At 57.9% G+C, this 21,599-nt stretch overlaps 2 protein-coding genes across 3 annotated transcripts; both read right to left on the bottom strand.

The window, feature by feature from the left end:
• Window positions 1–251: 251 nt before the first annotated feature.
• Window positions 252–11,516, bottom strand: GSK3A (glycogen synthase kinase 3 alpha). Its single transcript, XM_008532039.2, has 11 exons — window positions 9,620–11,516; window positions 7,711–7,898; window positions 6,252–6,335; window positions 5,981–6,091; window positions 4,212–4,342; window positions 4,011–4,117; window positions 2,992–3,089; window positions 2,819–2,914; window positions 2,214–2,400; window positions 1,775–1,867; window positions 252–930 (listed from the first exon to the last, which is right to left on the bottom strand). Exons 1-11 carry the CDS (start codon window positions 9,900–9,902, stop codon window positions 857–859), a joined length of 1,452 nt encoding a protein of 483 aa, XP_008530261.2. The 5' UTR covers window positions 9,903–11,516; the 3' UTR covers window positions 252–856.
• A 2,519-nt stretch (window positions 11,517–14,035) lies between these two features.
• On the bottom strand, window positions 14,036–21,599 carry ERF (ETS2 repressor factor). 2 transcript variants are annotated; one of them, XM_070557981.1, is made up of 4 exons: window positions 21,435–21,599; window positions 16,808–17,042; window positions 16,324–16,439; window positions 14,036–16,213 (listed from the first exon to the last, which is right to left on the bottom strand). In XM_070557981.1, exons 1-4 carry the CDS (start codon window positions 21,454–21,456, stop codon window positions 14,919–14,921), a joined length of 1,668 nt encoding a protein of 555 aa, XP_070414082.1. In that variant the 5' UTR covers window positions 21,457–21,599; the 3' UTR covers window positions 14,036–14,918. The 2 variants fall into 2 exon arrangements, with proteins under 2 accessions (XP_070414082.1, XP_070414083.1); XM_070557982.1 differs by lacking the exon at window positions 21,435–21,599 and adding an exon at window positions 17,863–18,751.

Genomic DNA, 21,599 nt, shown 5'->3' with positions numbered 1-21,599 from the left:
AGGAGATGATCTGTGCTGGGTCTGGGGACAAGCTCCACCCGGGCCTCTGCAGTAGCTACACTGCACGTGCAGAGGAGAGCTGAGGCGCAGGAAGGTTGGGCACCTGAGCCAGGGCTGGGACTCAGGTCTCTGACAGCCTAGCTTGGGTTCACTCTACCCTGTTACCTTGCCTGAGATGCAACCCACTCCTATCCCAGGACAGGCCCCCAGGCACCTCCCTCACCTCTGGAAACAGGTAGCCAGACAGGAAGCAGGTTTTCATGCCAATAATTTATTGAACGGAGGTCTGTACACAGGCAAACCTTACTGTGGAAACTAAGACATCAGGAGCTCCCCCACTCCCCCAGCCCTCCAGGGTGGGGAGAGGAGGGAGGAGACCTTAGGGGCAGAGGACAGGAGAGGGGACACTGCTGTAGGAGGGGGAGGGGCCAGGTTGGACGGTGCGAATCGACGTTTTCTTTAAGAAAAAAATTATAACAATCTATTTACACCCGGGGGCCAGGAAAGGGAAGAGGAGATGGGCTGGTCTGGTTCTATTTACAAGGGACACAGGAGGGGAGGGAGGTTGGAGGAGGTGGAGGCCTGGGGGGAGTGGAGGGGGCCAACAGGCTAGGAGGTCCCTATGCCCCCAACCCCTGTCCTTCCTTCTTTTCCCTCCCCACAACCAGTTAAAATCCTCTTAAAAAGCCCACCACAGGGGTGAGGCTAGTGAGGGAGGGACTGGAGGTGGGGACAGGGACTCATTTACCTCTGCCCTCTAGTCTCGGGGCCGGCCAGGGCAGGAGCTTGATGGGCTATGGCCCCCCTTCCCAGCCTCACTTGGGGCTCCCAGATGGAAGGGTAGTTGGCGGGGCCCTCAGGAAGAGTTAGTGAGGGGAGCTGTGGCTTCGGTCGACGGCCAGTCGGAGGTGGTCTGAGCCTCATTTAAAGCTGAGGGCGGAGGATGGAGCAAACTATTAGCTTTTGCCTTTTAGACCCGCCCACCCCCAAGAACAGGAAGTCAGTAGTATGAGATGCTACATTAGAAATCGAAAGCTGTCACTTTAGGTCCCGGGGTTGCAGACTCAAATGCCAAAGGACCAAGTTGGGCACTGAGTGACTCACACCAGGGAGCCAGGCCCCACAGAAAAGGTGCAGCCGGAACCCGCTGCAGCTGACAAGACTGCCCTGAGGAAGGGCAGCCCCACTGCTGCCCAGTCTGATTTTCTTCCCCAAGAGAAACAGGAAATCTTGATTTGTACATGAGATGGCCCCAGTTTTTAAATGTGGACAACAACTTCTTGTTTTGTTTGTGCAAACCAAACATATATGTCTTTGGTTTTCCAGTTAGCATTTAAACACAAATATAGGCAATAATGCCCTACAAAGGAGGCCATTCGCATGTTGTAAATATGCTTTCTATACTATCAAAAGATCAACAATTTTGGGGCCGGCCTGGTGGTGCAGTGGTTAAGTGCGCACATTCCGCTTCAGCGGCTCGTGGTTCGCTGGTTCGGATCCTGGGTGTGGACATGGCACTGCTTGGCAAGCCATGCTGTGGTAGGCGTCCCACATATAAAGTAGAGGAAGATGGGCAAGGATGTTAGCTCAGGGCCAGTCTTCCTCAGCAAAAAGAGGAGGATTGGCAGCAGTTAGCTCAGGGCTAATCTTCCTCAAAAAAAAAAAGATCAACAATTTTGAAATACCTGCGGGAAACTCAGGGGCTGTGAGAACAGGCCCACCCCCTAGGCTGAGACATGCTGCTTTGACCTGCAGCAAATGGCCCTCAACTTACCTTGTGAGGATGGAGTGAGTGTGGCAGTGCCCGCCGGGGACCTCAAGTGAGGAGGGATGAGAATGGCGTTGAGAGATGGCTGGATGGAGAGTTCTAGAAACAGGAATGGACATGCCCAATCAGGGGGCAGGGCATCTGGAGACCCAGTTGGCGTTAGAAAGGGGCACCAAATGGGGACCCAGCTCTTGGCAAGGCCAGTTGTTTGTAGACACATGTAGCCAGTGAATGCTTTAAATGAAAAACTAGAAAGAGCCTTGCACAGGAGATTGCAGAGTGTGTGAATCAGGTTTGGGTCTCCCTGAATTAGGGGGCATCTCCTGAGTCCCAGGCCTTCCTTGTAACCCACCCTCAGTTCCCCACTCCTGTCTTCAACACCAAGGTCTTCTCCACAACCTTTGGCTGCCCCTCCAGCTCCCCAGATCCCAGGCTGTGCCCTCACCGCCAGGACTGAAATTGAAGAGGGGGGGTAGCGGGCGGTTGTTGGGGAGCTGGGTTCCGGGACATCGCAGTTCATCAAAGAAGCTGTGGGCACAGGCTTCCAGCGGGGAGAGCCTCGAGGACGGTGTGTACTCCAGCAGGCTAGAGCAGAGCGCGATGGCCTCAGGCGGCGTTCGAGATTTAAACACCTGGGGGGAAGCGGGGGCACAGGGTCATGAGGGCAAGATGCCCCAGGCACTGGCGTACTCCTGCACCTCACTGCCGCAGTGCCCACAGCAAATACGACTGCCAGCTTCCCATGAACCCACCTTCCAAATGAGGAAACTGAGGTACCACCTCGAAGGGGGGTCAGTCTCTATCAGGTGAGCAGCCCACCCAGGTCATCACTTAGCCCTGCTGTGAGCCTGTTTCCCCACCATAAAAATGGGACTTTTAAATTTACTGTGGATCCTGAACTTTTAGAGTATAAGAAATTCCACAAACTTTGAAATCTGATGAAAGTTACTGACCCGCTCCCAAGCCATGACTCTGTAGCCAGGTCCCCAGACCAGCTGGCCTCCAGTGAGGACCTCAGCCATGCTGCCTGAGCCCCCAGCCCTGCCCCACCTTTGTCCAGGGGTGAGCTTTAATCTGAGGGAACTTGAACTCCGTGTAGTTGGGGTTCATCTCTCGGATCTGTTCCCGGGTTGGTGTTCCCAGCACCTGTAGGGAAAGGGAGGGGTCTGAGGCAAGGCCCCTTCCGTGAGCCCCACCCCTGCCCACCCTGGCCCTGCCCTCACCTTGATGATCTCCACCAGCTGGTCTACCCCACTGTCCCCAGGGAAGATGGGCTGGCCCAGGAGGAGCTCAGCCAGTACACAGCCAGCTGACCACACATCTGAAGGGGGATGGGGGAGGGTCAGGGTGAGGCGAGCAGGGCTACCATGCCCATTCCCTCACCAACACTTCCACTCCTCGTGGTCATCCTGAGAAGTGCCAGGAGCCCCATTTTCTCGGCTCAGAGAGGAAGCGCCGAGGTCATACACAGTTTAGGAACACTGAAGCCTGACTGAACCTCCAGGTCTGCCTGACTGTGCCGCACTCTCCAATCTTTGTGTTTCCAGCCCTCACTGCCTCTCTCTGCTCAGAGACCCCAGCAAGCCCTTTCTCTGCCTCTAGCCTGGAGGGCAGACCAACAGGCCTAGAACAGGCACTTGTGTTCACAAAGCCTTAAGTCCTGGGCTGCCTTACTCACTTTCTAGCCTCTGGCCTGCCCACGGGAACAGCTGCAGCCTAGTAGTCTCACCCCATCCTGGTCTGTACTTGACCCCCAAGGCACAAGTTCACACCTAAGGACCACACACTTTCCTCAAACTGCTGACGAGTGTTCTCTTTCAAACCTTTCCACACTCTCTCCTCATGCCTGGAAGGTGGCACTGTCATCCCTACCAACAGGGAAGGACAGAGAGGCCCTGTGAGCAGGTCACACCCTCACGGTGGCACAGCCTTACCTCGATTCCCCCAAGGTCATTGTCACAGCCCTCCCCACCCCACCCCAGCTAAGAAAAGAGGGCTGACTAGGAGGTTCCAGAGCCGGTATGGACTCTGGAGGCAGGTCAGCTTTCAAAGCCCAGTCCTGCCCCGTCCCAGCAGTGCAACTGCGGGCAGCGTACAACAACATGGCCCTCCTAAGTTTGTGAGGACTGGATTAAAGAACGGATGTTAAGCTTTTATCACTGAGCCTGGCAGACACACACAGACAGAGTTAAAAAACTGCCATGACTGCCACTCCCTATCTCCACCCTCCCCTAAGTCTGACCGATGGATGAGGTGTAATCAGTGGCTCCGAAGATCAGCTCCGGGGCCCGGTAGTAGCGAGAACAGATGTAGGACACGTTGGGCTCCCCCCGGACCAACTGTTTTGCACTGTGAGAAGAGATGGGCAGGAGTAAACACAAAGCAAGAGTCCAGGTCCCTCCTCGCCCCTTCAGCCACCACGCAAACCCCAGGCCAGGCCTACCTGCCAAAATCGCAGAGCTTGAGGACAGCAGTGTCGGGGTCCACCAGCAGGTTCTGAGGCTTGATGTCGCGGTGACACACACCTTGGGAGTGGATGTAGGCCAAGCTCCGGAAGAGCTGGTACATGTACACCTGGGGCAGGCAGGGACAGCAGAACTCCAGCCCAGCTCTCCCCCAGAGCACGCCACTGCTCCACCCTCTGGCCTGAAGAGCCCTTCCAGGCCCACTCTCCCAGACTTGAAAACTCTTCTGCTGCCCCCTGGTTCTCCAGCTTTAATATGCACCAGAACCACATGGTGGCCTTATTAAAACAGGGACTGTTGGGCCTACTCCCAGAGTTTCTGATTCAGCAAGTTCAGGATGGGGCATCTGCAACAAGCCCCCCAGTGCTGGTGCTGGTCCACAGTTTGAGAACTACTGCTTCGATTACACACACCTCAGCAAAAGCCTGATAAATAAGACAGGGACCTCAGGAAGGCCTGTTTTAAAGTAGGGTGGGGAGCCAGGCACTCAGTTCCCCCCTCACCAAAACCACTGGCTATAGGAAGGGCTCAGCCTCCTTCACCCACCAGTCAAAACCACCCTGCCCCCTCCAGCTGGATTTTCCTGTCACTCTCCCTCCCACTGACTAGAATATAAGTGCCAAGAGGGCAGGGATCTTTGTGTTTTCATCACTGCCACATCCCCCAGGGCTTAGATCAGTGCCTGGCACGTAATAACTGCTCAGGGCTGCTTCCTGGGCCCCCTCCTCTGTTCACGCTGCCCTTGGCCAGAGATGTCACTTCCTCACCCTGCACCTGGTCTCCTCCTAGAAGCCTTCCTTGATCCTGCTCACTCCCAAAGCAGGCAGGGCTGGGGCCTCCTGTTTCCTGAATTCCCTGTGCTCCTCCTACTATGGCAGGTGTTAGTAGTTTTCTAGTTCTCTGTGATGATACCTGTCTACCCTGCTCAACTGAGAGCTTTGGGAGCAAGGCCTAGGTCTCAGTCAGCTAGGCCTCTGCAGCTGCTCAGGGCTGGGCCCCGCACACAGGCAGCCACAGGACAGATTCACCAAACCAGAGAACCCCCTCCCAAGAGATGAGGTCCCACAGCACCAACCACTGGTAGAGCCCTGTGGCTCGCCTAGACTTAGGGTGCGTAAAGCTGTAGGAGGAGCAGCTGGGCCCCAAGCAACCTCCAGCAAACCTGAACCCACCCACCCACCTCCTCCCAATGCAGCAGGCTGCTCCAGCCTCTGTTCTCCACACCATCCCTAGGCTCATTTATTCATTCATTCAAATACCTCCTGAGGGACAGTAACACCCAGGGCACAGCACCAGGCACTGGAGAATGAACCTGCACAGATGGTGGATGAAGATATGTGCTTTCCTGGCTCTGTGGACACTAACCTTCCTCCACTCCTGCCTCCTTTCCACCCCTCTCTGCCAAGGCTCAGAAGGCCAAGACTGACCTCAATATCTCCTCATCTGCGGTCTCAGTCCCACTCCCTGATTCTGAGCTAAGCCCACCAACACTACTAGCACCACTGGGCTCCCAGTGGACTCAAGCAGGTACCTTGAAGCCTCCCCAGCCCCCATTAGCCCACCTCCGAGATTCAGTCAGGCCTCAGGCAGGGCTGCCCTGCATTTGGGTATGGGGACAAGGGCAGGGAACATGAGGCCCCCAAAGATCAACGGAAACTTGGAGGATGAGGGAACCTGCAGAAGGCAGGAGGGTCGGGAGCCCCTGGCTTTGTGGGCTTGGGCCCCAGCAGCCTGCCTGCCTGCCCACCTTGACATAGATGATAGGGATGGTCAACTTGGCCTTGGTGAAATGACGGGCCACCCGGTACACCGTCTCGGGCACATATTCCAGCACCAGATTTAGGTAAAGCTCATCTTTCTGCAGAGAGCAAAGGAGAGGTGTGAGGCAGTGAGAAAAAGGCGAGGAAGCGGGGAGGGAAGGTTTGTGGGGAATAATGGGGGAGGACTGGCAATCACGAGAAAGGCAGGCAGGAACTGGTGAGTCAAGGTAGAGGACTCCCCTACACCCAAGAGCTCACCTTCTCCCCACTGGAGTAGAAAAAGTATCTCAGCCTCACAATATTGCAGTGGTCCAGCTTACGCATAATCTGCAGCTCTCGGTTCTTGGAGGCAAAGGAAGAAAGCCTCAGAAAACAACCAATTCTCTCTGCCTCCTCTCCCTAGCACCCCTCACCACAGCCCTTCTCCCCCATTCCTGCCAACAGAGTCAGGCAGCTACTCCCTGGGTCCCCCTTCTGGGGAAGCCCCCAATTCCTCACGCCCAACCCAGTCCCCTCAGAGAAAAGCTAGAGGTCTATAGGCTAAACCTCAACCACACATGTGCTGTCTTCAGCCCACTTTTAAAAAATGTTCGATTTACTGCTGATATTTGAAAATCAAATGACATCACACACAAATCCAGTTTTCCAGCTTCTCTTGAAAAATCAGATGATGTGGCCACATGAGGCACAGTGACAACAGACAAGTAGTGGCCATCCAGTTCACCTGGGTCCCCACTCTTCCTTATTGCTTCCCCTAGAGGCATCTGGGCCCTTGAACCCTGGCTTGGATTCTGAGTCCCAAACTCCAGGCTTCCAATTCTCATCTTCCCAAAAGATGAGATCCAGCCTCAGCCTCTTCCCAGAAAGCCCGGTCTCAGCATTCTCTCCTATTCTGTTTCCCTCCGGGGTCTCAGAACTCCCCACCCTCAGATCCCTCTCACTTATGGGACTCAACAGAATCAAATTCTGACCAACACCCAAAGCCCCTCCTTCCCAAGAATACTCACTGCCAAGACCCAGGCCCTGACCTGGTTCCCTCCCAGCGTAGGCTCAGTTCTGCTACATCCAGACTAACCTAAAATGCCAGTCCTTCAAACACCAATTATACCACAACTTCCACCTCCTCCATCTCCTTCTAGTTTCCTGGGCCTCCACTAGCTCATAGGGCACCCCTTCCTCCAGGGACAAAGCCCCACACTAAGGCACATGGTTTGTTGAGCGCTGGCAGGCTGGATCTCACCCTGCACTTGCCAAGTACCTGGGCAGAGCTCAATCTTGCAAACATACTCATCAGCCCCATCAGCTTCCTTTCTCCCCTGGGCAGGAGTCTAACTTAGTGGTTGCGGTGAAGGGCTGGGGAATCAGAGGTCATATTCTAGTCTTGACTTCGGGCAATTCTCTTATCTGAGTCTTAGTTTCTAGCTCATGCTTACTTATAATGGGAATAACTTATAATGGAAATACCCTCAAAGAATCTTTATGTAAATTAAACAAGACCGGCCTACCAAGCATTTACACAAAGCAGAAGACCAATAAACATCAACTCTGGGCTCTCCTGGAACCCACATTCCCATCTTCCACACAACTCTCCGCTTTCTCCCTCCCCTGTGGCCCATGCTCAGATCCCCTGTGGCACCCCAAGTCCCGCACTCTTGCTGGGGCTCTCTCACCAGTCAGGCCCAGTCAAACCTCCTTGTCCCCATTCCCCCCAAGCTACCTTGAACCTCTTGTCCTGGAGAACCTTCTTGATGGCCACCAGTTCCCTGGTCTCTGCCAGCCGTGCCTGGTACACGACCCCAAATGAGCCATTGCCAATCACTTTGATGTCTGTGTAAGCCACCTCCTGGGAGCGGTCTGGGCCTTGGCCTAGAGTGGCTACCACTGTGGTCACCTTCCCGCTGTCACCTGGGGAACAAAGGGGACACGGGATCCATTGACTTTTCCCCTCTGGCCACCACCCCATCCTGGGGCTGTGGGAGGAAGGGGAATCTCTGAGAAAGCTCACTGGGCGCCTCTGTCCCTTCCTTGTCTTTGAGGACCAGCCCCCTTCCCCTCTTCCCTTCAGGAGAATCCTGCCTCCTCCCATATGAGAGGATACTGACACATACACCTTTTGCCTTTCAAGGTTCGTCACACCTAATTCCCACTCCTAGTAAGCAGCAAACCACTGGTCCCTGTTGGTTTGAGGAGACAATGACATGCCCAGATGTTGAATCCATCCACTCACCTTACTCCCCTCTGGTCCCTCCTGACTGGGCAAAGCCTGACCTAGCCTCCTCCACTTAAAAAGCGGGAAACCCTGAGGTTCTTCTACATTAGGAAAGCACTAATGTTCCTCACATCTCTGGGGATAGTGACCTCTAAGTCCTCCCCTGGTGGAACTGGTAACCTCACCACTGGTTTTAGGTGACAGAAATGAATGACTCCTCCTAGTATGAGTGCTAATACCCTGATGACTTTTTGGGGACCGTTAACCCTTACCCAAATACTCTGGGGTTAGAAAAGGCACTGACCTGGCCTCCTCATCTGTGTGGTCCAGAGACCAGACCCCTTCCTATATGTGGGTGGTCCCTAATGGGCAAGCCAATTGTGAGAATGGTGAACTTGACCTCTATTAACAGTAGGCTATCCCAGTCTCAGTCCTTTGAAGGAAAGCTAGAATTCCCAATTCCATTTTCTGAATGACAGCGAACTTTGGTGGCATTCTTAGGGGATGGTGACCCCTTTTCTTCAGAGAACTGATGAAAGGTTCCCCAAAGGAGTCACTGATGAATCAAATCCATTTTGAGGAGCCAGTGACACCTTCTTTTGGAGAGAGATAATCCTACATAACTATTTTTCCAGAGCCAATGATACCATACCTCAGAATAATGAAAGAGATATATAACCTCAGATTTCCGGTCTACAGGGAACTGTGACCCTCCCCAACCCCAACTCCATTTTTGTGAAAAAAGACCCACCAAGCCATATTTTTTAAAGAACAGTGACTATGGACTTGGTTTGAAGGGTATGCTGACTCCCAATCTGTCCTTATCTCTAAGAAGCAGCAACCATTAATTTCCACCATTGGGGGTTCAGTTCTACATATCCTGGATGGTAATGATACTAGGCCTTGTGTTTTAAAAGAGAAGATGACCCAGGTAGCAAGTTTGGACAGCCCTGGCCCTGTTCTTCGGGGACACAGTAACCCCAAGTCCCCATTCTCTACAGAAAAGCAAATTCAGATCCCCCTTTTTGGCTGCTGGTGATGGTGATCTTATTCTTGTTCTCTTTGGGAACAATAACCCTTGAGCCACATTTGCAAGCAACGATGACCCCTGATCCTGTTCTCTAATGGATGGCAATGTCAGATCCCTGTTTTTAAGACTTAAGGACCCAAGACCTCGGTATTAGAAGAAGAGGAACCTGTGATCCCTACTTCTTTTAGCGTTAATAATTCTAATTCTAAACTCCAAGTGATGGTAACTCCCCAAATCCCTTTCTCTGGGATGGGGAGAGCTCACATCCCAGTTTTGGGAGGCACAGTGACCCCTAGCTCCTATCTGGGCATATGGAAGAATCTAATCGACGTTCGAGGGGCTTCAGAATCCTGATCTCCACCCCTCACGGGCGCCGCTAGTACTCACGGCCCAGCTTCACTCCGGGCGGCGGGAAGCTGGTGCCCGCGCCGGGGCCGCCGCTGCCTCCTCCGCCGCTGCCGCTGGGGCCACCTCCGGAGCTCGAGGCCCCCACGCCCCCACCCATGGCTCCGACTGACGCCTTCCCGCCGCCGCTGCCGCCCGGGCCGGAGGCCGAGCCTCCGGGGCCGCCGCCGCCGCCGCCGCCTCCGCCGCCTGGTTCCGCGAACGAACTGGTTCGCGCCCGGCCCGAGCCCCCAGGGCCGCCCCCCGAAGGCGCGCCGCCGCTCATGGCGCCGAGCGCTGGCCCAGGTCGTGGGGCTCGGGCTGCCCGGGCTGCCCAAGCCGCCGCCGCCGCCGCCTCCCCCGGGCTCCGGCCTCTTCCAGGCCGCGCCGCTCGGGCTCCGGCTCCGGCCCAGCGCCCGCCGCGGGGCACGCCGGGAGATGCAGTCCGCCTGCCCTCAGCGCCGCGGTCACCGCCCTCTGCCCGTACGGAGCGCCGCGAGGCACGCCGGGAAATGGAGTCCGCCAAAGCTTCAGAGTAAATCGCGGGGAGGATGCGTCGCGCTGCACGTCGGGAAATAGAGTCCTAAACAATAAGTCGACCAATTGTGCCCACAGCGGACCCTGAAGCACTTTGGGAAGCAGTATCACAGTCGCACATTCACTCCATTGCGGCAACCGTGAGTCCCTAAGTGTGCCTCAGAAACGTAGTCGCAGCCACGCCGTCAGCCAGCTATGTACGTCTGATGCACGCCGGGAAACGGAGTCCTGTCGCTCGCTTAGTCTATTGGCTGTGTATGCCGACCGGCCCCAGGTGCACTCTGGGAAATTGAGTCGGCGCCGGTGGACCCGCACATATCGGGCCGCGGGGCAAGCCGGGAAATGGAGTCGTCGCCACGCCCTCACCGCATTGCAGGTGTAAAGCGACTCCCAGAGCACGCCGGGAAATGGAGTCCCATGTGATCCCTTAGCCCCAAGTGGATACTGCAGTTCCGGAGATAGGCTAGGAAATGGAGTAGGTATAGCGCTCCTCCTCCCTCGTGCACTAGGCCGCAGTCCCTGCCGGGAAATGTAGTCAACACCACGGCTTCAGAGCAGTTGCTACAGCGAGCTTTTGTGTCTTCTGGGAAATGGAGTTCAAGGCAGCCTCCCCATTGACTGAAGGGGAGGGATCTACTTTGAGCTCGAAGCACGCTGGAGAATAGTCCAGACCGAATTCTGACCCTTTGTGAGGCGAGACTTCAGAGGCTTGCTGGGAAGTGGAGTCCAATGGGTACCTTTGGGAGAGCGTGAGCGAAAAGTAAAAGACAGCAGTCCCCTGAGGAGACTGAAGAGTGTTTCAACGCCTCCTTCCCCGCCCCCCAGATCACAAGAAAGAACCGAAGTCGGTCACGGGCTACTGGAAAATGAAGTCCAAACACTCGCTTCAAGTTCCAAGTTTCCACAAATCGGAAAGAAAACCCTCCGCGAACGATTTGGGAAAGAGTTTCCGGCGGTTTCTCAGAACAATACCGTTTTCGGATACAGTCTAGCTGTTTCTAGCAATGTGGGTTGCACCAGGAGAGTTAGCCGAGTATTAAAAGAGATAAAAGTAGAATTTGTCTTGAACTCCCATTCAGTTTTTTGCGTCCTCTCGCTTCCTAATTACAGGATCCTGGAGAGACCAAAACAAGGAAACCGGCTGCTAGGAATAGCCTCGGATTTTGTGCATGCATTAAGTCACCCCATTTATCAATTAATATCCGGAAGGACAGTAGCCCCAAAGGGTGCTGGGAAACCGAGTTCCTGTGTGTACATATGTGTGTGTGTGTGTGTGTGTGTGTCCCGGAAATACTTGGAACTGGAATAAAATCACCTTCAGCCTCTTCTGCCTAGTGGAAAGACGGGCATTGGAGTCTCTAGACTTTAATCCGTGTTCATACTTAATTTAATCCATGTGTTCATACTAACTTTCTGCCCTTTCTGAGAAGCCTGAAGAAAGTCTCGCCCACTCGTTCCGTTCCTGACTGCAATTCCCAGCGGACGCAGACTCCTGGGGCGGGACAGATGGCAAAACTAAAGCCTTTTCGGACTGCATTAACCAGAAGGCAAAGCGCGGACACACTTCCGCTCCCTTCGCAATGAATGTGGCCGCATGACGCAAAGCCAGGAGCGGGTTTTCTGGGAATTGTAGTTTCTCAGCCACACAGTGCCTGCTGCCCTCTAATGGCAGCTTGGAGTCGAAAAGCAAAAATCTGAGACAAGCCTCAAAGCCTGGGGAATCCTACACTGGACCAAGAAGGCCCACAAGCGCAGCGGAGCGGGATAGCTGCGGTTACTTAACGACCAGAACCCGTGGGACATGCGCAGTGGGCCACGCGTGGGCAACTGCCACTAGGGGACGTGGGATCCGCGGAAGTCTGAGGGCGACCGTCTGAGAGAATCTTACCAGGATTTGTGGGGGCTGAGAACGTTTGTTGAGGGGTGCTAGGTGGGTTGTAAGTCTCTAAGAGGGCTCTCTGGGTGTCTGAAGATGCTCAAGGGAGTCTGTGGAGAGGTGAAGGGATCTTACTGGGGACTAGTGGAGAAGTCAGGGACTTGGGGTGTTTTATGGTCTGTGGGAGACTGTGAGAAAATACTGGTGACTGAGGGGATGTCTGAGGGACCTGAAGGGGTGAGGAATGGTTGAGAAGTATCAGGAAGGAGCTTTGGGGGTGTGTAAGAGTGCTGGGGGTTATGGGTATGAAGAAGGCCTCTGATGGGATGAATTAATTGGTGAAGTGTCATGAGATCTATAAAGGGCTTTCTACTTGGACTCAGATATCCTGGAGGATGTGGAAGGGAGCAAGGGTATGGTCTTGCAGGAACTGTGAATAGATTTAGCTGCGTCATTAAAGATTAGATGAGCCGCCGCTGGAGTTTTCAAGACCAGATGCCACCTGTGACATCCCACTCAGCCAGAATTTGGGGCAACAAGTCTGTTTGGGCTGTGGTCTGGCCTGGAGAGCAGTTCTGGAGCTGAGCACTTTTGAATCCATGTTAGACCTGGTTAGAGAAGCTTTGAAGGCACTAGAATCAGGGGCTGAGACTAGTCTGGGTCCTCCCCTCTCCACCCAGTGATGACATCCCCTTCTCCATCACATTGCCACCAACCCAGCTGCATCTGTGTTGCCAGGAGACATGCCTCATCCCAACTTCCAGAAATAGCCCAGTGGCCCCCACCCCAGGGAGTGACTTACATCACCCAGGAGAGGGAGCAGTTGCCCACAGGCTGCCTCGGGAGCCCCGGTTTCCTGCCAGTACCCCAGCCCTGGATCCTCTCTTCCCTGCCAACCGACATCATCTGGGACCACCCACCCTGGGCTGGCATGAAGTGAAGATGAAACAAGAGTGGATAGGCGTTGCCAGTTCTTTCCCCCTGAGTTGCACAGGGTGGGGTTTCATGGTGAAGCCAGTTTGACAAGCCCTGAGCCCTCAATTCCTACTCTATCTCTTAGCATCTGTGTGACCTTGGGGAAACTCCTTCCCCTCTGTGGACCTCGGGCTCCTCACCTGCACTGAAGGGCTTGGGCTGTCTGTAAGGGCACTTCAACCCTGGATTCCTCCTTCTGATTCTTTCATCCCTGATTTGAGCTCTCCAACCTAGGCTTCCAGTTTTATGAGCTCACCTCTCAGATCCTATGATCTTCAGACCCTGGTCTAGATCCAACCATCCTGGTTTTTAAGAGTTGTTGAAAGAACGTGGGCTTCAAGGACAAACCTCATTTAAAGTCCTGGCTGGGCTTAGGGCCTTGGTTGCTGGATGTCGGAGAGCACTGCAGTTCCTAACTAGGTACTGGGTACTTGGCACACAGTAGGTCAATCAATAGCAACTGAGATTAAGCCAGTCCCTTCTCAACTTGCTGGCAGATGGTGTTCCCATGGTTTGACGGGAAGACCACAAAGGCACCTTGCAAAGTCTACATTTCAAGAGACACTGCAGGCCTGTTGCCAAAGGACTCCCAGATTAACTCAGAAGGTCCTAAGGAGAGTGATGTGTGGCAGGACACCACAGGTGGTGCAAAAGGAGCTCCAGAGCTTCACCAGAGCCTGGGGAATTCACACAGCCAAAGAGGAAAGGCACTGCAGGCGATCAGAAGAGCAAGGACAATGACATGGTGGTGAAGAGTCAAAAGTGCTTCCAGGGACAAGCAGATCCGCAGGGAATAGGGGAGCAGTCAGAGGCAAGAGTATGCCTGAGACCTTACTCATCAGGCCCCGTGGGCTATAGGCTCACGAGAGCCAGAGATTATTTCCCATGCTTGGATGTGCCCCATTCTGATGGGGTTAAGCTCTCTGGCCATAGACCCACTGAGGGGCCAGCCAGGGCCCGTCCTTCAGAATCAAGCAAAGATTGTGGCCCTGCAGTGGCTGCACCCAACACCCAGGACAGATGACCGCATCCAAAGGTCCAAAGTTTTATTGTTTTGAATACATTCTCCAGCAGCCCCCCAGCTTCCCTCCCCACCCACCCTCCATCCCCAATACAGAATAAGGCTTGACCACAGACCCCCACCCCAGGGGCCCCAGCTGGGAGGCAGAGGGGGCTTCCAGTTTGGTTTCAGGGCACCCCCTTCCCACCCCCCCCACCCCCCCGCCTATGGGCTAGTCTTAGGAGCAGCTGGGGGTGAAGGGGTTGGACCAGTGCTGGGGTGGGCAGTGGGAGAGGGATAGCAGGCACTTGTAGAGATTTGTGGCCTATGGGCGGCACCCCTCAACCTCTTCCGCCCCCCACCCCCCCCCACCCGACATGGAATTTTTGGTTCATCATAAAATGTCCCTCCCTCCCCTGCTGCAACCCTGTGGGGTATGAGAAACCCAGGCACTCGTGGCCCCTGGAGGGGCAGGGAAGGCAGAATTGGGGCTGAGGGTGGCCGGGGGTGGAGAGGGAGAGGTACAGGAGGCAGAGAACAGGGAGGGAGACAAGGCTTTACTTCCTAAGCGATTGTAATAAAAAAGTTCCTGGGCATTGAGGCCCGAGCCTCAGTTCAAATATAAATTCCCCAGAATGGAGGTGGCCCCCTTAATGCCCCCCTCCCTCCCCCCACCACCACTTTGCCCGGAGCTTAGAAACCCACAGAGACAGGGGACAGCCCCCAGCCCTGGGTACCCACCCACCCTCACCATTAAAAAAAAAAAATTAAAAGTTTTGTACAAAACACAGGGAAGGGAAAGGGAGGAGGCAGGGAAGAGACTAGAGAGCTGCCCTCACCTCCGGGACATGGGGGGTTAAGGCAGCAAAAGAAGCATGGGGGTGGGGGGAACGGGGGTCCCCTGCCCACAGCCCTCAGGAATCTCGATGCTCCAGAGAGAGCTGGGCTGTAGCGTGCTGGAGGTCGGAGCTCACCCGCCTTGGGGTGAGGGGCCCCCCGGCCTCCCCGGGCCCCTCCCCACGCACCTTCTTGTCCTCGCCCTCATCCTCAAGTGCCCCAGTAGGGCCCCCACCCCCCTCCAGGCGACAGTCTTCACTCCAGCGCCGTTTAAAGCGCAGCTTGAGAGGCATGCACTGGGCTGCCCCGGGTGCCTCGCCGGGCTCAGGCTTGGGGGGCGCAGGTGGGGCACGAGGCGTCTTGAACACCTCCCCATCTTCCTCATCCTCATCACTGATGTCAGTCACCTCTACCTCCTCTGACTCGCCTTCTGAGATAGGCTCCACCTTGATCTGTGGCGGCGGTGGTGGTGGGGCCAGTGCCCCCGCCCCCTCAGGCAGCCCGCCTGCGCTGCCACCACCGCCAATGCCAATGCCACTGCTCTTGTCAGCGCCTGCCGGAGCCTTCTCCCCAGCTGCCCGCTGCCGCCGTCCCAGCGGAGGTGGCTGGAGCTTAAACTTGAATGGGGAGGAAGAACAGGAAGAGGAAGACGAGGCCGAGGAAGGGACTGGTGGGGTCTCAGGTGCCATGGGTGGCAGCGGGCACTTGTCAGGGCGCTGGGGCTGGGGCACCACCAGCCCAGGGTAGTGCAGGAAGGCGCGGGGGCTGAGGTGGTAGTTGTAGACGCTTTGGGTGTGGGCCTGCAGGTACCGTTTCATGTCCTCAGGGCTGAAGGAGAAGTGGGAGCCTCCCCCTGAGCCGCTGGGGCCCCCGCCGCCACTGGGGTACATAGGGCTCAGCGTGGGCGAGGGAGTGTAGGCCAGATGGGTGGGCGTCATGGGCAGAGCTGGTGAGAGCTGAGGGGGTAGCAGGGAGCCAGGCCCGGCTAGAGGAGACACAGGGAAGGGGCTGAGGGGTTCAGGGCCACCCCGAGGCCGGGGGTAGACACGGAAGACGCCAGGGTCATGGGGCAGGCGGGCCAGTGGGGGCCCACGGAAAGCACCCAGCTCCGGAGGGCCTGGTGGTCGGGCCCGGGGATCCTCTCCCAGTGGCTCCTCCAGCTCTGATGTGCCATCACTACAGTCACTGACAGAGCCTCGGCCCAGGCGTCGGGCCACCACAGCCGAGAAGAGGGAGGATGAGGACGAAGAACAGGCCGGTGGCGATCGGGGGTCCTCGGTGGGGGACAGCACCTCGGAGGGCGTTGAGGGAGGGAAGCGGAAGTGGCTGCCACCCGATGGCACTGGCGGGGCACTCTGGGGCACCGCACCCCCTGGCAAGAAAGGGCAGACATGGTGTCAAGGTCACGGGCCTACCCTGGAATACAAACTGACCAGACCCTCTCCCCCCTCCAAAGTCATGCCCACCAGCCCCGGTACTCACCAGCCAACCCCACATCGATGAAAGGGTAATTAACCAGCACCAGTTTATTGAAGTTGAACTTGTAGGTGAACCGTTTCCCCTTGGTCTTGTGGAGAATGCGTTTGTTGTAGTAATAGCTGTGGGTGTAGAAACATCATTGGGTGGTCAGTCACACAGGACCCACATACCTTGACACGTTAGGTGCTGCTCACAAAGAGTGACTGTGAAACATGGACCACATGAAAGAAATCAAGTGCCCAGAGGGTGGGGACCAGCCCTCCCCTCAGGTCTAGGGCCAGACAAGAGGCCACACCCATGACTGTATTCTCTCTTCAGGACACCTCTGTGTGACACATGGGCAGAGAAGGGTTAGGACTTGCCCAAAGTCACATAGCTATGATTTGGCAGAGCCAGGAATCAAACCCAAAGACTACTGCCATGGGTCAAGGGCTCTCGAACCAGTGGGGGCTGCCCACATCTGCCCAGGGGCCTCTGCCCTCCTCACCGCAGGGCCCGGCTCAGCTTGTCATAATTCATCTGGGGCTTGCACTTGCGGACACCCCAGAGCCGAGCCACTTCATCGGGGTCCTTGATGACGAATTCCCCGTAGTCCCCCTGCCAGGCGATGACACCCTGGTATTCTTCCTTCCGCAGCAGCTCCAGGATAAAGTGCCACAGCTGGATCTGCCTCGAGCCAGGGGAGGACTCCGGCTTGTAGGCCCAATCTGGGAAGGCAAACCCTGGGGACAGGAGCAGGGGAGTGGCGGCGAGTCAGGATGCCAAGTCCGGGGCTCCGGGTCCCATCCCAGGGTCCACTTCCTACCCTACCCTCAACGTGGGGAAATCCTTCTTCCCTCAGCCAAGTCAGGACCTGGTTAGATGGAGACAGTGTGTGTCTGTGTGTGTGTGAGGGGGCTAGACAGGAGCTGGGGGGAGGGGAAGCTGGAGCCTGCTCCAGCGACACCGGGAGAAACAGGAAACCGTCGGCGGCGGGTCCCGGGGCCAGTGCCAGGGGGCCAGGCACCAAGCCAGGCCGGCGGGCAGGCAGGGCTGCCAGTGGGGGAGGGGCAGGAAGGGGCACACGTGGCCAGACGGGTTGGGGCGAGCCCCCCCAGAACCCCCCCACTCCCATTCAGGGCCAGCCATACCCACCCCCCAGCTCCTCTAGCCCCTTCCTAGGAACACACACTGTCTCCCTCCCAAGACCCACCAGAGCCCTTGCTCCCACCCCGGGACCCGAGAGGAGGATTTTTTTTTTTCTTAAAAGGACCAGGAGGGGTGGGGTGGCTGGTTGACGATGAGGTCAGCGCTTGCACACACAGAGGCTTCTGTCTTCCCTGGAGAGTGAAACCCAGACTGTCTGAGAGAGGCCCCCCCTAAGCCCTGGACCCTCTGGGCTGCACTACCCTCCCCAGACCCAGGCATGTGGGCCTGACCTGGCTGGAGGGCCCCAGCCCAGGCCTGGAGATTGAACAGGCACGGCTGCAGCCTGTTCCCATTTCTGCCTTCCCATCCACAGCTTCTTCCCTGCCCACCTGCCTACCCACCCCCAGCATTAACCTTGGGTAGAGGTTGGTGGTGGGCTGGCGGGTCCCTGGAGGAGGTGGGCAGCCTAGGGGGGAGAAATGGGGGGGCTGCGGTTGTTGTCATTTCCCAAACCCCCGGGTAATCAGGGGCCATCAATAATTCAGCACTAGGCAGCCGGTAATGGAGGGGTGGGAGGAGGGAAAGGGAGGAAGAGAAGGAGGGGGAGGCAGGGCAGGGGCCCTGATGCCACTAAAGGGAGAAGGCCAAGGTGGACAGCTCAAGATGGGTGGGGTCACAGTCTCACTCAGGCTGCACGGGTCAGCCTCCCTCCCCTGGCCCTGGCTCAAGCCTCAGCTCAAGCAGGTACCAACCAAGCCTGGGGCATAGCCGAGGCAGCCCCAAAGACTCCACCCCAGCCTGGAATCCAGCAGGGGATCCTTCCCCTTGGGGACACAGTGGATCAGCAGTTCCTTCTCTCACAGGGACCACCCCCTCTAAATCCAGAACTGACCCACCCACAGGGACCCAGCTCCATGACCCCAGGCCTCGAGGAGACCGGGATAGCCAGCATTCCCCACCTAGTCCCTGCCCCATTCAGAAATCCCAGCCTCAAACCAGCCCCTCAGGGATCCAGGGATATGACCTCCAGCTGGTCACAGAGCGAGAGTCCTGCATCAGCAGCCCCTGCTCCATTCAGAAGTGACAGCCCCTGACAACGCCTTTGGTGGACCCCAGCATCCACAGCCCCATCCTTCTCTTGGGAATCCAAGTGTTCACCCCAATATCCTCACCCTGCTAAAGAACCCAGATCTCAGGGTCTTGTTCAAGGCCCAGAGGCCCTTGGGAACCCGAATGACCAAACCACCAGCTCCATGTACCCTCCAATCCCCGCCAAAAAGCTCCAGGCCCCCCTCAGGGCACCAAGCTCCATGCTCCTCCCACCTACACCCCAATCTGGCTCTCACACCCAGGTGGGGGGCGAAGTCCCTGAGACGTGAGTCTGGGGTTGGGGGGTGTACTCACTTCCACCCTCCCCCCAAAATTAAAGCCACCCTTCCCAGCCCACCCGCCCCAGCCTCCTTGTCCCGGTAACCAAGCAACGTGTGTGCAGCGACAGTCCTGGGAGCGGGGGAGCAGGAGGCTAAAAATAAACTTTGCAGAAGAGAAGGAGTGAGAGAGACTACATACAACACAAAGGGAACTGGGAAGGGAGGTGGGGGGCTCTGGAAAGGCCCGGAGCTGCATTCTGGGGCTGTCCCAGGCCCCGGTGTTAAGCCTGGTCCCTGAGCAACCCCCCTCCTATCTGGCCCCCACTCCTGGCAGGGACCCTCCCCACTCTCAGGCCCACCCGATGCTGGCTTTCCCTTTCCTCATCGGACATGGCATACTTGAGGGCCTGTTCCTGGCTTTGGGGGGAGAAGGAAGGGGGGGTGACGTCAGGGTGTCTCAATGGGGCTCTGTTCCCCAGGCCTTAGAGCCAGGAGCCAGGCACGGGCAAGGGGAGTGTGTGTGAGCGTGTGTTGTGCATGGGTCCACGTGCTTAAAACGGAACCACCGGGCCTGCACCAAGAAAGCCTGGGGGTGCAGGACCTCTGGAGCATGGAGAGAGAGTGAGGCAGGGAGAGTGCAGCTGACACTGAAAGAGGGGCTCAGAACATTGCAAGACAGGGTGGAGAGGTGGCAGCAGACAGACAGGAAGAGCTGGGATGGCGGGGTCCCAGAAGACACACCTGGGTCCCACAGAGGCAGGGTAGGGATTCTCCCAGACAGACTATGGAAGCCTGGGGGGGCAAAACTCCTGGGCAGCCCCCAAATTCACATGACTGCCCAAACTTTTTTTAAGGGACTACGGGGGTCGGAAGGGAGGAGTGGCGGTAGAGGAAGAACATGCTGGCCTCCTGGGGGGCCTCACCACCTCCCCCACTCCAGGCAGCCCTCGGTGGCGCCAGAGCCGGGAAGAAAACAGGAAGTGGGAAACAGCCGCGGCAAAGGAGACAGGGGCCGGGATGGAGGATCGGATGGAGGGGCGCACAGTGGCCGGCCAGGAGACAGACGGACCAGCGCACCGATGGACCGATCGGGAGGCCATTCCAGGCACCCGCCCCTTCCCTCAGGCGGGGAACCCACACACAGCTCGGCCCCAAGACAGGGTTGGGGGAGCGGCCCAGCCGGTCCCACCAGACGAAGGCCCATAGCAGGGAGGGAAAATGAGGCGGGGTTGTCTGGGCGCTTCGGCCCCCTCCTCGGGCGAGGGGAGGCTCCTGCTGCCCCCAAGGCCCGGCGGCCCTGGAGCCTGTGGGAGCCGGAGAGTATGTGGCTCGCACGTGACTGACCCTACAGCACTCCGCACCCCTGCCCCACCCCCAGCCCCCCTCCTCGGCCCCAATCCCAAGGCGCTGGAGCCCCGCTCCGAGCCCTTTAAGAGCCGCCCCCACCCGCCGAGCGGGAGGGCGGGGTGGGTGGGCCGGTCGGGGCACACACCCGCACATCGGAGCCCTAGTCGCGGCAGCCGCCGGGGGAAGGAAACAAGTTTGAACAGCGGCGCCCGGCCCCCTTCCCCCTCCCCCGTCCCCGCCCCGGGCCGGATTCCGACGGGGTAGACGGGCAGGGGGCGGCTGGGACCCCTCCCCCCAGCGCGCTCGGGCGCAAAGTCCAGCCCGCGCGAGCCCGGGGGCGGCGGGGGAGGGGAGGGGGGAAAGTCCGAGTGGGAGGGGGGTTAATCCCGCTGCCCCCCGCCCGCCGACCGAGGGGGGGAGGGGAACCTCGGCCCCTTAAGGAGGAGCAAGTTGGCGGGGAAGAGAGGAGAAGGAAAAAGACGGGCAGTTGAAAGAGAAGAGCTGGATGAGGGGGGGGGGCGAGGGGGAAGCCTCTGCGTCCCCCCAACCTTCCCCACCCTCCTCAACCCCCGGCCCCCGGCGGCGCGGGAGGAGGGTACCCAGGTCTCCCCGGAGCCACCTTAAAGCCGCGCGTTCTAAGGTCGGAAACAAAAAGTTCCTTTTTCGAACGTTCGGGCTGCGCTTTGGAACTTTGCGACTCGGCGCGGGCGGGGGAGCGAGGAGCCGGCGGAGACGGGCGGGGGAGGGGCGGTGCAGCCCGGACCCCGAGTCCCAGGCTCCCCACTCACGCCCTCCTCCCAGAAGCCATCCCGTATCCCCCTCTAAGCCGGTGCGGGGCACACGCCGCGGTGAAGGTCACGGGCCGGACCGCGCAGCGCGGAACCGGGAATAGCGGGCCCCGTGGACAGGCCCCCCCCCCCACGCCCCGCACACGTCCCGGCCCCCAGAGTGCAACGTGACAGAGCGGCGGGGAGGGACCCCGCCACCCCCGTGATCCGGGGAGTGGGGGAGAGCCCAGCTTTCGGGGTCCAGGCAGGGAGAGGACCAAGACTCGCGGCACCCACACCACTCCGCCCAGAGCCAGAAATTGGGGGTCCCATGCAGCACCCCCGCTCGCGCCGCGAGAAGCAACAGGTCTCGAGTGCTTGGGGGTCCCCCGGAACTGGGGATCACTCGGGCTCCCCCAGAACGCTTCTGCCCCCCCAAAGTTTCTCTGCCTGGTTTCCCGGGGCAACAAGTCTCCCCCACACGTGCTGCCCCTGCCCCCACCTGTGTCCGCCGGGGTCTTCATGCTGGGGGGCCCGGGGCGAGGCGCCCCGACTCCGGGCCGCAGCTCCCGGCGCCCGCGCTGCCCCGTCCCGTCCCGCGCCCGTCGGGCCGCCCTCGCCGCTTCACCCGGCCTCGCCTCTCAGAGCCTCTCCCCTCCCCGCCGCC

This window comes from Equus przewalskii, chromosome 9 (genome assembly GCF_037783145.1).
Source record: "Equus przewalskii isolate Varuska chromosome 9, EquPr2, whole genome shotgun sequence".
Lineage (NCBI taxonomy): Eukaryota > Metazoa > Chordata > Mammalia > Perissodactyla > Equidae > Equus > Equus przewalskii.
The sequence above is the reverse complement of the archived record's forward strand: the minus strand, read 5'-3'. Positions and strand labels throughout refer to the sequence as shown.

Excerpts from the sequence above, each read along its gene's own strand:
- GSK3A (XM_008532039.2), bottom strand. The coding sequence starts at position 9,902 with ATGAGCGGCGGCGCGCCTTCGGGGGGCGGCCCTGGGGGCTCGGGCCGG. Across the intron at positions 3,090-4,010 it reads TGATTACACCTCATCCATCG|ATGTGTGGTCAGCTGGCTGT; the intron begins GTCAGACTTAGG and ends ATCCCCCTTCAG. Across the intron at positions 2,915-2,991 it reads AGCTGGTGGAGATCATCAAG|GTGCTGGGAACACCAACCCG; the intron begins GTGAGGGCAGGG and ends CTTTCCCTACAG.
- ERF (XM_070557981.1), bottom strand. The coding sequence starts at position 21,456 with ATGAAGACCCCGGCGGACACAG. Across the intron at positions 17,043-21,434 it reads GAAGACCCCGGCGGACACAG|GGTTTGCCTTCCCAGATTGG; the intron begins GTGGGGGCAGGG and ends TCCTGTCCCCAG. Across the intron at positions 16,214-16,323 it reads CATCGATGTGGGGTTGGCTG|GGGGTGCGGTGCCCCAGAGT; the intron begins GTGAGTACCGGG and ends CTTTCTTGCCAG.